This window comes from Zingiber officinale, chromosome 3B (assembly GCF_018446385.1).
Source record: "Zingiber officinale cultivar Zhangliang chromosome 3B, Zo_v1.1, whole genome shotgun sequence".
Lineage (NCBI taxonomy): Eukaryota > Viridiplantae > Streptophyta > Magnoliopsida > Zingiberales > Zingiberaceae > Zingiber > Zingiber officinale.
The window spans coordinates 20,260,366-20,276,356 of record NC_055991.1 but is presented as its reverse complement, the minus strand read 5'-3'; the positions used below and the strand labels follow the sequence as shown (position 1 = coordinate 20,276,356).

Genomic DNA, 15,991 nt, shown 5'->3' with positions numbered 1-15,991 from the left:
ATATATGCGCTTGATTTGTGATAGAATTATTAATGAATGTATTGTTTTTGAACCATGTACAATGCTTTAAATATTGCTTTGTTGTTATACATGAATGTTGCTTTGTTGATAAATGAATTAGTTTGTGAATATTGAATGTATCATAATTTGTGAATGTTGAATGTATCCTGGTTTGTGAATACTGAATATATCATGGATGATTTGTAATGTATTAGAGTTTATGAATGATGGTTTCTGAATATTGAATGTAATGAATGAGTTTTTTAATGCTAAATTGTAATTTGGATGTAAACAAGATTTTAATTTTTGAAATAAGGGGGGTTCTATGAAAATTTTAGCTTAATTTAGCGATGGAAAATTATTTCCATCGCTAAATTAGCTACGGAAAAAAAACTCTCTCACTAGCTACGGAAACAAAAGCTTTATCACTAAAATAGCGATAGAAATAAAAGATCCATCGCTAAAATAGTGACAAAAATAATTTTTCATTGCTAATTTAGTGACGAAACTTTTATTTAGCGACAAAATTTTTAATTCTGTCGCTAAATTTAGCGATAGAATTTTATTTCTATCGCTAGGTCCATTGTCTACCAAATCCATTGCGACTGTTTATTTCCATCACTAATCTGTCGCTACATTGATTTAACGACTGATTAACGATGATAATTTTCATCACTAATGGCATTATTTTGTGAAAAATAAAAGAACGAACTAGTTCTATCAGTCAATTCACACTAGGATACCAATTGGACTCAGTCTCATACCAAGTAGTATTCCCGGCATGAGTGCTTCGGTTTGATGAGCAGTCCAAGAAGAAATTGATTGGCTGAGGAACACCAGAAGCAAGCAGAAGTTATTTTCAAACATAGTTTGTTTAAATCTATCCTTATTAGCACGTCTAGAATTTTACTTTTGTTGTTATACCTCAGTTATTTGCTGGTTGTTGCAGCCTATTATTTTACCTATTTTTATTCTAGAAAACTGATTACTTATGTTTTTTTTTCTTCTTTTAAGCGTGGCTATTCAACATTCAAATTTTGATTCAATGTTTTCTTTTGTTTTTTGGGGACCCGTTTGCTGCATGGGAAGAGAATCATATCTGAAAATCTGAATATGAATTTAAAATGTGAAATAAACGCACTTCATTAGCAAACAACCTCCACCTAAGGATTTAAAGTTCAAATACAATAAATTATGCAAAAATAAAATAAAAAATAAAAAATATGAACTCACTACAACTCTTTCACCTGGTTTTATTGGAACTTAAACAGAATTTGAGTTGCAGCATTCCTTATCTGAGGACCAGTTGAAGTGGCACAGTAATCCTTAGTTCTGATGTGAACTAGAGGAATTGATGATCTTGGTTCATGACTTGTTTAGGACTTGGAGTGACCTTGGGACAGGAGGAATGACGACATCTAGATTACCCTCTAGAGCTTGAACAATTTGACTCATCGTTGGCCTCGAGCTCTCGTCATCTTGAATGCACCAGCAAGCAAGTTTACAAGCTATTTCAAACTCTTCTGAGTTGGCTTTACCCTCTAGCCTTTGGTCTAGCAAGCTTTTGACATCTCCAATTACGAGTTTGTTTGTTGCAACTAAGGGGAAGAACTCAAAACTACTTTCTCCCTTGTACATTAGGTTTCTTTTTCCCGATATGATCTCGAACAACATCATTCCGTAGCTGTAAACATCTACTTTTGTAGTGATGGGCATACCCGAAATCCATTCGGGGGCGATGTACCCTCTACTTCCTCGGATGGTTGTGAGAACTTTGCTAAAGTTCCTTCCAACGAGCTTTGCTAGACCAAAATCAGCTACTTTTGGCACAAGTGCATCATCCAACAGAATGTTCTCTGGCTTAATGTCACAATGTATGATGTTGTCCCTGCATTGCTCATGGAGATAAGCTAATCCTCTTGCAGTTCCAATAGCGATTTGATATCTTGTTTTCCAGTCCAAAACATTGGAGTTGCTATGAAAAAGCTGATCAGCTAACGAACCGCTTGGCATGAACTCATAGACCAACAACTTCTCGGTCCCTTGAGAACAAAAGCCAAGTAGCCTAATGAGGTTCACATGTTGAATGGCTCCTAGTGTGCTCACCTCCGCTCGGAACTGCTTCTCGCCTTGGTAAAGACCCTCAAGCTTCTTCACAGCAATATCAATTGAGCCGGGAAACAACCCTTTGAACACGGATCCAAAGCCCCCTCCCCCGAGTTTCGTTGAGAACTTCCGTGTGGCTTGTTGTAGCTCACTGTATGTGAACGAGACAAGACGACTCTGCATGGCCTTTGCTTTATCAATAATCCGCTTATTTTCTCGCTTCTTTACCACAATCAAAATGGCAGGAACGCTTGAAAAGAAGATGGCCAGAACAACGGCACCGATGATAACCAAACTTACCACTCTCTCCTTGTTTCTTTCAGAAGATTTCAACTCCGAGGCAGCCAAGCGTAGGTAAAGAGTACCTGCATCAGATTGATTATATTGTTCTTTCAGATTCAGCAACCCTCCATGCCAAACAAAGCAGCCACTACCGTTGTAGGAATAAGCACTGCAGGAGCAATTATTCAAGCAAGCCAACTCGCAGCCTTCCCTGCTTCCAGCGGTGGCCAAAGTGTTAGGGTTATCAGGTAGCTTAACGTTTGGCATCTCAAAGAAGCCATCTTTCTCAGTATTCTTGGCGTTTTGTTCGCATTGCAAAGGAGTGACCCTCTCGCAGCCTGCGCTTCTGTCACCCAAATCCCACTCATTCTGGGACCTCACACTGTAACCCCTGACACAACTGCAAGAAGGGCTGCTCATATCACTGCAGCTACCGAAAGGTCCGCAGCTCGCATACACCGAGCAGCTAAACCTGGGCATAGCCCAGAAGAGCATCCATGATTGTGTATTCTCCATCCACATCCAACTGAGCATCTGGCCGGATTCAGAATCAATGACAAATCTAATCTTGAGGTTGGGATTATTGGTAGCGTAGGTGAAATAGGTCTCCTCAGTGTTGTTGATGAACGCGAAGTTGAAGACGCCTCTCCACCTCATCTCCGGGACAGAAGTAAAGATGTCTCCGTCCCAGATTCCACTGGTCCAATATTCCTTGGACGAATTCCATAAAAGAAAATACTGAGAGGTTGCACCGGTTGGATCACTCTGGAGAGTGAAGAGTCCAGGAGAAGGGTCAATTTTGTTCTTCCAGGAAGTGAGGCGTTGGGCAGTGCTGGTGAGCTTGTTGAACCCGATCTTGGCGCCGGGAAGCCAAGTGTCGGTGGGGTGATCGAAGCTCTGCCAGAAGACGAGAGAGGAGTTAGATTCATCCCTGAGCTGGAGATTACCCGTGTCAAGGATGACCGCGACGATCGTGGAGTTGTAGAATGAGATAGTGGTGACGTTGGTTGACCATATGATGGATTTGAACTGGTTGAGGAGGACGAGCTTGCCATCGCCTGAGATCTTAAGCTCCGACGTGGTTGGGTCCGTGACTGGAGTGACTCTGTTGGCTACCCACACGGGGTTGAGCACAGAGATCTTACCGTACCAGATGCCGATGTAGTAGTTGCCGCCGCTGCCTGGTGGCGTGAAGAAGCCGAGCACGAACGTGCCATCTCCGGAGGTGATGGTCTGGTTTCCGGTCAGAGAATGTTGTGCAGAGATTGTGTTAGTTGATGTTGCTGCGGAGGTGAAGGAGAGAAGAGAGAGGGAAAGGGAGAAGGAGAAGAGCAAGAATGAAGTTGCACGAGAACATGAAGCCATTGCCAATGCCATTGCCATGGCTGATGGCTGATATGCGACGAGAGCTTGGAGGGGTTCAATATTTAATGGTCGCTCGAATCTAGAAGTAACTGACTTCAACGCCGTTCAAATGTGTTCTTCACCAAATTGGATGATCAATATCATCATTGACTTTCCATGATAGATCATCCATATTTTTTTTAAAAAATATGTTACATTTAAAATTTTATGTTAAGACTTTCCATGCTGCTGTGTGTATTTGGATGAACAATCTTATCATTGACTTTCCATGATAGATGATCCATATATTTTTTAAAATTGGATGACCAATTTTATCATTGACTTTCCATGGTAGATCATCCATATATGTCTAGTTTTTACAAATGAAAATGTTGCATGTTTCCTCAATATGTATAAGTTAAGTAGCAGAACGCCTGAAATCTCTGCCCGATACCAGAAGTAGCAGCTTAGTATTGTATCTTGATGCTGATGAATTTATATATCGAATAGATATAGTTGTTAGCAAACACAGATGTATTTCTGTTATTGGTTGTTGCTGAATGCCTTGCAGAATTAGTTGTTTGGCTTCTTTGTTAATCTCAATCAAGTGAATTGATTGGTCACTTCTATTTTTATTTTTTTTTACTTTAAGAAAAAAACTTGGACTGATGAGTCAATGTTTAGTGGACTTCTTTTCCCAGTTGTGGACATTTCTTCAGCGTGTAGAGCTGAAGTATAGTTTAGTGGTTAGACTGATGAGTCAATTGTTCTTTTCATGGACTTGCCTGTGCTATTCAGGTGCAGTAACACAAGTTAAGATTGATTCCTGAACTTGTATTATGATCTTTAAATGAAGGATTAAGTCTTCATGGTGGGCTAATATGAGATTAATAATAACACACAATGATTTTGTTATTAAGAAATTAAGTCTCAAGTAAGTGATCTAACGCTTGATACATGAAGTGAATTTATGTTTTGGATAGGGATTCAATATGTAGATCCAATAATTCGATTCGTTAACATAATGAGTTGTTAATATGTTATGGACTTTTTTGGTGGATGGACTTATTATAAAAGAGAGAGGTCAAAAATTATTCGGGCATCTTACTGAATTGTTGAGTCTCCCTCTTCCATGTACTCTTCCCTATTGAGACCAAGAATTGTTGCCGGGTTCCTATAGAAGACTTCCGCTATATGGCAGGAACTCTGGCAACCAGGGATACAATGACTATTGTGATGGATTGAGGTTAACCTTCGGTTCGCTATTGTATCAATTTTAGTTTTGCCTTAACAATGATGATAGTTAGATACGGTAGATGATGCATCATTAATTTAGTTTGATGTATCATTATTGCTTTCAAATGGTATCAGAGTTTAGGATTAACTTATCATAGTTTTTAAGGTGTAAGAATTATTTTCGACAATTTGATACGTATACATTGATTTTGCATTTGATTTCATTTGGATGATTTTGCATTTGATTTCATTTGGATGAGCGAATCGATGTATATTCGTTGAATATAGCATTGGAAAACCTAATATTATAGCCAAGAAATCAATTTTTTTTCGCATTATCCGCAAAGAATGCGAATGACGACGTTATTTTAGGTTTTCTTGAAAAAAAAACTTGTGTAGAAACCATGTTTTCATCTATCAATCAACCGGTGGCATTCACCAATAGATTGATAAGCATAAAACTAGGCACATAATACGTTGGAATTGATTGAGTAGTTTGATTGGTCTTCACTTGTCACCTCGGGATTGGTCTTCACTTGTCACATGAGGTGTTGCCGCCATGAGGTATGGGATTCGAATCTCGACAAAGTCGAGGTAATGTCTCCCTTATGTGCTAGTCACTATTCTAAAGGTTAATAGCCACCCATGATTTACCTCCTCTGTGTTGGAGTTTTGGGTTGTTCTTTATACCAAATTGTAGATAACTTCAAGATCTACAACTTAGATGAAGACCTCAATTCAAAAATAACATGTTAAGATGTGATAAAATGATCTACAAGTCCACACAGCCTTGATACACGACCGTGCAATTCGCACGGTCGTGCGGTGTGACGGTTGTGCGGTGTAATTAGAGCAGAAGGAAGGCACGACCGTGCCAATTCGCACGGTCGTGTGGTGTAACCAGAGTAGAAGGAAGGCACGACCGTGCCAATTCGCATGGCCGTGTAGTGTGACCAGTGCAGAAGGAAGGCACGGCTGTGCCAATTCGCACGGCCATGGCACGGGTCGTGCGGCACCCGTGCCCTAACCTATATAAGGGTTAAGAACCCTATTCTTGGGGGCATCTTTGGTTCGAGACATCCGTCCCTCTCCTTGGGAAAGGGTTCTCTCATTCGGGGGAAACCCTAGAGCTTCATCCACCACCATCCCTTGACGTTCCGTCCATCTCCAGAGCAAGGAGGCATCCCCAAGACATTGGAAACCTCGGCAAGCATCTCTACTTCCCATCAAGGGTTGTAAGTATGTTTTACTTTATATTTTGGGGTTGTTCTTCCCTCACAATGGAGTAGATATTCTCTTCTGGGATTAGGAAGAATTTTTAATGTGATGGAGATGTAGAACTATATAGATTCATCATATTTCTATTCAATGACTTGTTAATGCCTTGTTCATGGTTTATGAATTCATATTTCTTTGCTTTGTTGATTGATGTGAAGGATGGTCAAAAAGTTTATTTGGTAGCACATCATCTGTCGGTTTGGCATCCCGCGTCGGCTCATCTCGGATAATGGAAGGTAGTTCGTTGGCCAACAACTCAGAGAATGGTGCAGAGGGTAAGACATCCATCAGGCCTTCACCTCCGTAGCATACCCCCAAAGTAACGGACAAGCGGAAGTCGCCAATCGGGAAATCTTACGGATCCTTTGAGTTTGGCTCGACCATATAGGAGGCAGTTGGATCGACGAGCTCTCGGGAGTCCTATGGGCTATTCACACGACTCCAAAGGAGGGAACAAGAGTAACCCCGTTTCACTTGGTGTATGGAGGAGAAGCAGTCGTCCCGGTCGAGGTGGGGGTGGAGTTCGATCTGGTGCAGCGATACGATGAGGACAATGCTGAGCGAAGACAGCTGGAGTTGGACTTGGTGGACGGAGCACGCGCCAGGGATGCCATACGGTTGACATCCTATCGACAAAGGATGCGTCAGAACTACAATCGACGAGTGATATCTAGATCCTTTCTGGTAGGCAATCTCGTATGGAAGAAGGTGAAGCCGGTCGGCGACGTCACCAAGCTGGAGGCTCCCTGGGCCGGACCTTTTAAAGTCGTGGAGAAGCTCCGCTCGGGCGCTTATTACCTGGAGGACGAGGACGGGCAGCGGCTCGAACACCCTTGGAGCGCGAACCATCTCCAGCCGTACCGAGCTGGCTGAAAGGTGCGCTGATGTAATCAATGTTGTGTCTCCTATGTTCTTGTCCCTTTCAAATTGCAGGATTGAATCAAAGGAAAAGGTTATCAAAATTACTGCCGAACGACAAGCTTAAAGTCAAAGACCGTCAAGCGGCGACGCGGCGACCATAAATACCCCACGCTGAAGATCGTCGAGTGGCGATGTTAAACCCCAGGGTCGTAGCGGCGACCATAAATACATCGCGCTGAAGACCGTCGAGCAGCGACATTAAACCCCAGGGTCGGAGCGGCGACCATTAATATCCCACATTGAAGACCGTCGAGTGACGACGTTAAACCCTAGGGTCGGAGCGGCGATCATAAATACCCCGCACTAAAGACCGTCGAGCGGCGACGTTAAACCCCAGGGTCGGAGCGGTGACCATAAATACCCCACACTGAAGACCATCGAGCGGTGACGTTAAACCCCAGGGTCGGAGCGGCGACCATAAATACCCCGTGCTGAAGACCGTCGAGTGACGACGTTAAACCCCAGGGTTGGAGCGGCGACCTTAAAAACTCCGCCCCGAAGACTGTCGAGCGGCGACGTTAAACCCTAGAGTCGGAACGACGACTATAAATACCCCACCTGGAAACCCGTTGAGCATCAACGTTAAGACCATGAGTCGTTCATAACTATAAACCCCAGCAAAATGGTAACTCTGGGCTCAGGTACAAAAGGAGAACGTGTGTAAAATCAAAGGTCGAACAGTCGCCCAAAGGACAAGAGATAACGAATATGACAGGGAATGAGATCTGAGTAGGCGATCCACCCAGACTTATAGAGTCAGCTAAGGGCAAGGGACATACGAAAAACCAAAAAGGAACTCCATTAACTAGTCTAAATCCCTACCGAGCGGCAGGCATACATACAAGACATCAAAAAATTTTACAATACCGCTCCTCACTCCAAGTAATTGAAGATCTCGTCAGGAATGGTGGTGAGGAGCTCGGCACAGTCCAAAATTGGAATGGTTGTGGCTTCGAGAAAGTGACCCTTTGCCTTCAAGTAGGTAACCGTGGCATTGATGGCCAGCTCATAGGCACTGACAAGTCGTTCGCACGTCTTCTTGACAAATTGTTCCGAGCGGATGTCGTTTTGCCTCATTACAGCAAAACGGCTCGGTTCAGCGTCTTGGTATTCCTTAAAGGCGAGACGGGAGGCCTCGAGAGCGTCCTGGGAGGTCTTCAAGTCCTCTCGAAGAGCAGCCGCCTCCGCCGAGCGACCCTTTTGCTCGGCGTCCAACAGACTCATCAGCTCCTTAACCTTTTGATCCAAAGCTCGGGCCTCCACGTTCTTCGCCTCCAGGTCGACGATGACCCTATTCTTCCTAGTGGTGGCTAGATTGATCTTCTGGTCATACTATTTGACCTGGGTCTCGAGCCGACCCACCATGGTCTGTAGGCCGGAGGAGTTCCTCCGCTCCTCCTCCAATAACTTCTGGGTCTTAGCCAGGTTCGCCTGCGGCTCGGCATGTGTAGGGCCTTGGGAGGGACCCATCCATAAATTTTAAGCCTCTTGAGCTCCTCCTCCAACAGCGCCAGGCGGTTGCATACCGCCACGCTTTCCACCCAGTACTCCAACCGATCGGCGGAAGGTTAATACCAAGTTGAAAATAAATCATAAAATAGACAACTTACCCTGGTTGCCATCTGCATATGGCTATTGCCGAGCAGCCCCGATGACATAGTCGCAACCCGAGCTCGAACCTCCTCCCAAACCTTGGCCAGCTGCCCCCGAATAACTATTTGATGTTCGAGGGAGGTTGGCTGATCGGCAGCCAACAGAAGCTCCTCAGTCGGGAGATGCAAGGTCGCCTTTATCGATCGACGACCGCTCTGGGTGGACGGAGCAAATACCGTCGGGCTGAAGGAGGGGCCAGTCGGAGTGGAATGGATTCCTGATCGAAGAATCCTCCGGCGAGTGGAGGGCAATACGCTGAGCGACGACTGGATCAGACAGGAGGTCGCACTGCAAGGGTCTCCTATTGGAGGAGATAGCTTCCATGGTCTCCGTGGCCAAGGGGGGGACACCCGTCTCCTCGGGCGCTCTCACCGCCGAGGAAGCCGAACGGGTGGGCGTGCCCGTTCGGCGTCGTTTGCGTCTGTTCAGTGGCTCTTCGTCACTAGCAGACTCGGTTTCTTCAGGTCGAGCGGCCGGCCGCACGCCGGAGGGGGCAGGCTCCCCAGGAACCTCAATATATGAAGTCCAGGCGGCGGACCCACCACAAGTAGTCGGAGCTTCCTCGCTCTCACCCTCATGGGAGCCGACCGACGTCAGCCCGAGCCTCTCCATCTCCTTCGCAGCAGCCGCCTCAGCCTGGACAGCATTAAGTTTCAGCAAGCCAAGCGCCACCGACTTCATCATGGTGTTAGCTGCAAGAAAAAGAAAGGAAATCAGTTAGATCCAAAGAAAAAAGTCAAAGGAAATTTCTCACCTAAGTCGCCCGGAAGATACGTTCGGATCGGACTCAACCCGAACATGTGTAGCACACCCTCCGGTAACAACTTGTGGATATCCAGCTTCAGGCCGGCTAGCATGTTGGCCACATGAAGGTACTCTGACTGGGTCTTGTATCTCTTTAGCTCGAGAGGAGGGGGAAGCCCGTCCTGCCACTTGGTTTGGAAAGACGGCAGCTCGGGAAGTCTTATGTAAAAGAAGTAGTCTTTCCAATGTTTATTGGAAGTGGACATTTTATCAAAAAAGACTACGTCGATTCGGGACTGGAAGAGATAAGTGCCCAGCTCGGACTGCTTAGGGTAATAGAAGTAGTGGAATATTTGAGGCTTAAGGGGAATGTTGTGGACTTTGAACAGTACCACAACCCCCACAGGAGGCGGAAGGAGTTAGGGACAAGTTGGGCGAGCGGAAGGCGAAAATAGTTATAGACTTCAACAATAAAGGGATGGATGGGGAATCGCAGACCGACCATGAATTGGTCGCAAAAAATGCAAAGGGTGTCGTTCGACAGGCTATGCGGCTGGGCGGAAGGTGAAGCCAAAATTATTTCATGATCAGAAGGGATTTCAAAGGTACCTACCAGGCTCGCCGCATCACTTGCGTCGAACCGAGTCTCCATGGTGGTATACCATGGGTCGGGAGCAAGGTCAGCGGGCTGCAAGGAATTGGCCATCGTCGGAAAACAAGGGCAGAGGGTTCGATATAGAAGATTGCCGGAAAAAGCAAAAAGAAAGATCGACTGAAGGCAGGCTCGCCAAGCAAAAATGAAGCAGTGGTAGAGGGAAGAGGAGCTTATGGAATAAGGGTCGCCGGAGCACTGAGACGCAGAACTGCCGGAGCACAGCAAGCGCACGGAGTCGCTGAAGCTTGCGGAAGATGAAAGCAATGCAGCAGTAGCCGCCCCACGGCTTTATAAAGATGGACGTGACCGATCGGGGTCGTCCGATCTAGGGCACAGGAATCGGGCCACACATCCGACCGTTGAATTCGAACCGCCAAATGTCACATCAGCAACTGTCACCTCGGACGTGCGGCGACTACGCCAGCGACACGTGGCGTCGTCCCACAGGTTAGCATTTAATGGGCGCGTGCTCGGCCTTAATGGAACTGATTTGCACGCATCACGAGGAGATTTGGACGGCGTCAGCATTAGCTGACCGGCTCGCACCCCTTCTAAATCGGCGGGGAAAGGTATCCGAGATACTAAGTATAAAGACACGAAGCACTGACAGGGGAAGAACAATCCTACGGAGACCGAGCGGGATCCAACCCATCTATCAGCCGACCGGCCAACTACTCGCCAGGCTATTCGTCCAGTCAGTCGGACTTTCAGTCTCCTTCGACTAGACTTGAAGCGAAAGCATGTGATTCGGTGGTAAGAGGGGGGGACCCGCCCGGCAAGAGGTCAAAGTGGTCAATACCCGACAGCCGTTCGACCGGGCGGATTACCTTCCTGATCAGCAGGAGGAATGGCCGACCCTTCATTTCGATAGCTTGGCCTGACACTGAGTTTCCGATGCTCACAAGGTAAAAGGGGAGAAATGGAAGCCGAGCGGCCATCCCACTCGGCTAATGGTAGACACGACATTCAGCCGACGGGCCCCCGCTCGGCCCGGGAAAGGTACTAGGCGAGCGGTTCCTCCGCTCGGCCCCGGGAAAGGCGCTAGCCGAGCGGTTCCTCCGCTCGGCCTGGTAAAAGACAGAGGGAGCAAGTGGCAAGATCTTCCTAAGAACCAGTGTCACCGACAAGAAGCATGACCAGCGGCCTGGTCGGATAGAGAATCGTACGGTGAAAACTTCCACTGTCACGTTAGAGATATGCTCGTGCTATTAAGGTAGGGTGTCGGACGTGCTTTCCTGACACATCCATTCCAAGTATGCATGGAGGAGCACGCACACCTCGGGGAGCGTGCGCGCGCCTCTAGGGAGCCCTATATAAGGACCCCCAATGTGACGACCTGCCTTCTACTATCTAGGCTGTAAGGTCGGACCGTCACATTATGCTGTGCTAACTATTTAAAAGGTGCGGAAAAGCTGAACTAATTTAAAACTTTGCTAACTAATACCATTTCCTTGTTCTACATGTGCTAAGGGATGCGATCTAAGGTATACATGGCATATCCTACATCCCCTATGGTCAAGGAGCTGAATTACAAGGTCTCTTGGTCGAAATCCAGCTTCCCAATCGATTCAGATTCAACTCGATCGATTGCAAGCTGTTGGATCGATCCATGGATCGATTCAGATTGCTATTGTACTCGGGGTAATATTCTGGATCGATCGGCTGATCGATCCAGACTGGTCAATTGATCCAGTGATTGATTCCAATGCTCTCTGTTCGCGGGAGCAATTCCCCGATCGATCAAATGATCGATCCTTGAACTCTCTGTTTGCGACAGAATGTGACTGGATCGATCGGCTGATCGATCCAGAAGCTTACTATTCGCGAAACCAGGCTCCCAATCGATCCGCTGATCAATTGAGGGCCCCCAATCGATCCACTGATCGATTGAGGGCCCCCAATCGATCCACTGATCGATAGGGGTTTCTGATTTCACAGCAAAACTCTGATTTCAGCACTGTTTCGTGCCAAACTCAACTACAAGAGTTCTACAATAGCTGGAAACATACTAATAACACATAACTAGGATTATGAGCATAAGTACTAACAATCTAAACAAGTCTTTCATGATTCAAGGCATTAAAATAACTAGAAATGCGGGAAATAACATTATAAAAAAAAACTAAAGTCTTAGTTTGCTAATTTCTCCAAGATCTTTATTCCAGATTCCTTCCACACACATCTTCATCGCATTAACCTCCAGCCTCCGCTAATCCATTTTTTCTTTACCTTTATCTGCAGTATAAGGAAAAGAAGTATCTATAAGCTTTCGCTTAGTAAGAAACCATCTACCTCACAAAAACATGCATACGATGAAATCATGCTTTTAAAACATGTTATTTGAAATATATACTGAACATGTAAAAGCATAGCATGGCATACAAACAAACTAGTCATGGCAACAAGTGCTAACATAAGCTATTATATTGTATCAATAGAAAACTAAACTGATACAAAAACTGAGTTGAGCTAATTCTAAACTAATGCTAAAGCTGTACGGAATCCATATAACTATTTGTGAAGTTTTAAAAACTATTTTCATAAATAGGTTAAAATAATAATCATGCTGCTGTTTGGGCCCGGCAATTGTACTTGCTATGCGCGCATCCCTAACTGAACCCGGAGTTGCAAATTCCGAATCTAGTAGGGTTTACTAGGTTATCTGAACCTAGGGACGATTGTGGGAGCCCAACCCAATGGATATCTGATCCAGTACAGTGCCACTGCTAAAAGTAAAATACTGAACATAAGCTAATAATGCTTGTCTTGCTCTTACTAGGTTGTCTAACCTTAGAACTGTTGGTTGCTACTCGGAAAACCTAGAGGTTCCACTGTATAAAAATTTGTACAAAGGTCTGAACCTTTTCCTAGCTACCATGTGTTCTTTTAAATTAAATTTTGGATCGCCTGCGGAACTTAACACGTTTGATCCAAAACTTAATCTATTTATTCTTTTAGGTTTTGACTTGGATCTCCTGCGGAACTTAACACGTTTGATCCAAATCACCTAAGTTATTAATTCCATTAAATATTAATTTCCAAAAGTGGTTCCCAGTACTGACGTGGCGAGGCACATGACCTTCTTGGATATGGGAGCAACCACCACCGACTAGACAAAACCTTTTAAGGAAAACTAATATTTAATTTCCTAAAATAACTTTAGGTCAACCGAAAAGAATAATCAAATCACAAGGAAAAGAAAAACAAAAGAACACTATATCGAAAACAAATTCGAAACACTAGAATCGTATGCCTCTTGTATTTAGTATTATTTCTAAAAATAACTAGTATGATGCAAAAAGAAAAATTACTAGTTATACCTTTTAGAAAGACCTCTTGATCTTCTACCGTATTCCTCTTCTAACCTCGGACGTTGTGTGGGCAACGATCTTCCAAGATGAGAACCACCTAGGCACCTTCTTCCTTCTTCCTTCAAGTTTCGGCCAAGCACAAGAACTTCCAAAGGATGAAGAATTTTCCACCAACCAAGCTCCAAGGGATGCATGCTTTCTCTCCTTCTTCTCCTTCCTTGATCCGGCCACATCCTCCAAGCTCCAAGAGATGATAGATTTCGGCCACAACAAGAGGAGAGAAGAGAAAGGGAAGGGCCGGCCACCACACCAAGGAAAAGAGGGAGAAAAATAGAATAGAGTCCTTAGCCTTGAAGCCTCCTCTACCCCTCTTTTATAATCCTTGGTCTTGGCAAATAAGGAAAATTTAATAAAAAACTTCCTTAATTCTTTTGCCATTGAAAAGGAAAATTTATTTAATTAAAACAATTTTCTCTTTTCAAATTACAATGGCCGGCCATAACAAATAATATCTCCAAGCAAATAAAATTTTAAACACTAATTAAAACTTCCTTATTTGCTTCCGGAAATTTATAAAAATTTCTCCAATAATTTTATCCCTTCATGATTGGTTTATAAAAAGGAAATTTAATAAATTAAAATATTTCTTTTAAACATGTGGATAAAAAGAAAGTTATCTCTATAAATTAAAATCTCTTTTAATCTACAAATAAGGAAAGATATCAAATCTTTTCTTAATCTTGTGTAGAAACTTATAAAAGAGAATATTTAATTTTAAACTCTCTTTTAAATCATGAACATGGTTAAAAAGGAAAGTTTTCTTAAAATTTAAAATCGTCCTTTAATCAACAAATAAGGAAAGATTTCAAATTTTAAACTCTCTTTTAAACATGTAGATGATTTACAAATAAGGAAAGTTTTTACCAAAAATTAAAACCATCCTTTTAAACTACAAATAAGGAAGGAGATTAATCTCTTCTCTTAATCTTTTGTAGAAAGCTATAAAAGGAAATTTTTAATTTTTAAACTCTCTTTTAAAATCATGATATCCACATAAGAAATAATTTTAATAAAAATCCTCTTTAATATTCTAGTGGCCGGCCACCTAAGCTTGGGACCCAAGCTTTGGCCGGCCACCTACATGGCTCATCCACTTGGTCTTGGCCGGCCCTAGCTTGGGTTCCAAGCTAGCTTGGTCGGCCTCATTGGATGGGTAAGAAGGTGGGTATGCGGTGGGTATAAATCTCTATATACTAGAGGCTACGATAGGGACCGAGAGGAGGAATTGGTTTTGGTCTCCCGATAAAATTAAGCATCTCGTGCTCGCCCCGAACACACAACTTAATTTTATCAATAATAATTCATTCCACTAGAGAACTATTATTGAACTACCACACCAATCCCAAATTACATTTTTGGGCTCCTTCTTATTATGAGTGTGTTAGTCTCCCTGTCTTTAAGATATCGAATGTCCATTAATTAAGTGAGTTACTGACAACTCATTTAATTAATATCTTAGTCCAAGAGTAGTACCACTCAACCTTATCGTCATGTCGGACTAAGTCCACCAGCAGGCTTTAACATGACAATCCTTATGAGCTCCTCTTGGGGACATTATCAACCTAGTATCTCTAGGACACAGTTTCCTTCTATAATCAACAACACACACTATAAGTGATATCATTTCCCAATTTATCGGGCTTATTGATTCATCGAACTAAATCTCACCCATTGATAAATTAAAGAAATAAATATCAAATATATATGCTTGTTATTATATTAGGATTAAGAGCACACACTTCCATAATAACTGAGGTCTTTGTTCCTTTATAAAGTCAGTATAAAAGAAACGACCTCTAATGGTCCTACTCAATACACTCTTAGTGTACTAGTGTAATTATATAGTTAAGATAAACTAACACCTAATTACACTACGACCTTCCAATAGTTTGTTCCTTTCCATCATGGTCGTGAGCTACTATTTATAATTTATAAGGTACTGATAACATGATCTTCTGTGTGTGACACCACACACCATGTTATCTACAATATAAATTAATTGAACAACTACATTTATCACAAATGTAGACATTTGACCAATGTGATTCTTATTTCTAGATAAATATTTTATACCAAAAGCTAGGCTTTTAGTATACATTCTAACAAGAACTAGGTTGTCTGAACCTAGAGGCGACTATGGGAGCCCACCCATTGGACATCTAGTCCTGTAACAACTGAAGCGAGACTACTATACTATCTTAAATGCTTTTGTTGCATTTAACTGAGCTGTTAAACTGTCTAAAACTATACCAGTTATTTTATCGAACACTTGGTGTACGTCATCTCTCCTCTCTATTAGGGAGATCACCTCTAGGCACCCGACAACGTCTAAAACCTCCAACTAAAGGGGAAAAACATGTCCGGCCCATCTAGAGATGCTCGACTATTCCCTAAATCTGTG

At 43.5% G+C, this 15,991-nt stretch overlaps 1 protein-coding gene across 1 annotated transcript; it reads right to left on the bottom strand.

Annotated features, from left to right (window-relative positions):
• Window positions 1–1,331: 1,331 nt before the first annotated feature.
• LOC122054730 (G-type lectin S-receptor-like serine/threonine-protein kinase At2g19130) lies at window positions 1,332–3,771 on the bottom strand. The gene has a single exon (XM_042616168.1). It carries the CDS (start codon window positions 3,769–3,771, stop codon window positions 1,366–1,368), a length of 2,406 nt encoding a protein of 801 aa, XP_042472102.1. The 3' UTR covers window positions 1,332–1,365.
• Window positions 3,772–15,991: the final 12,220 nt, after the last annotated feature.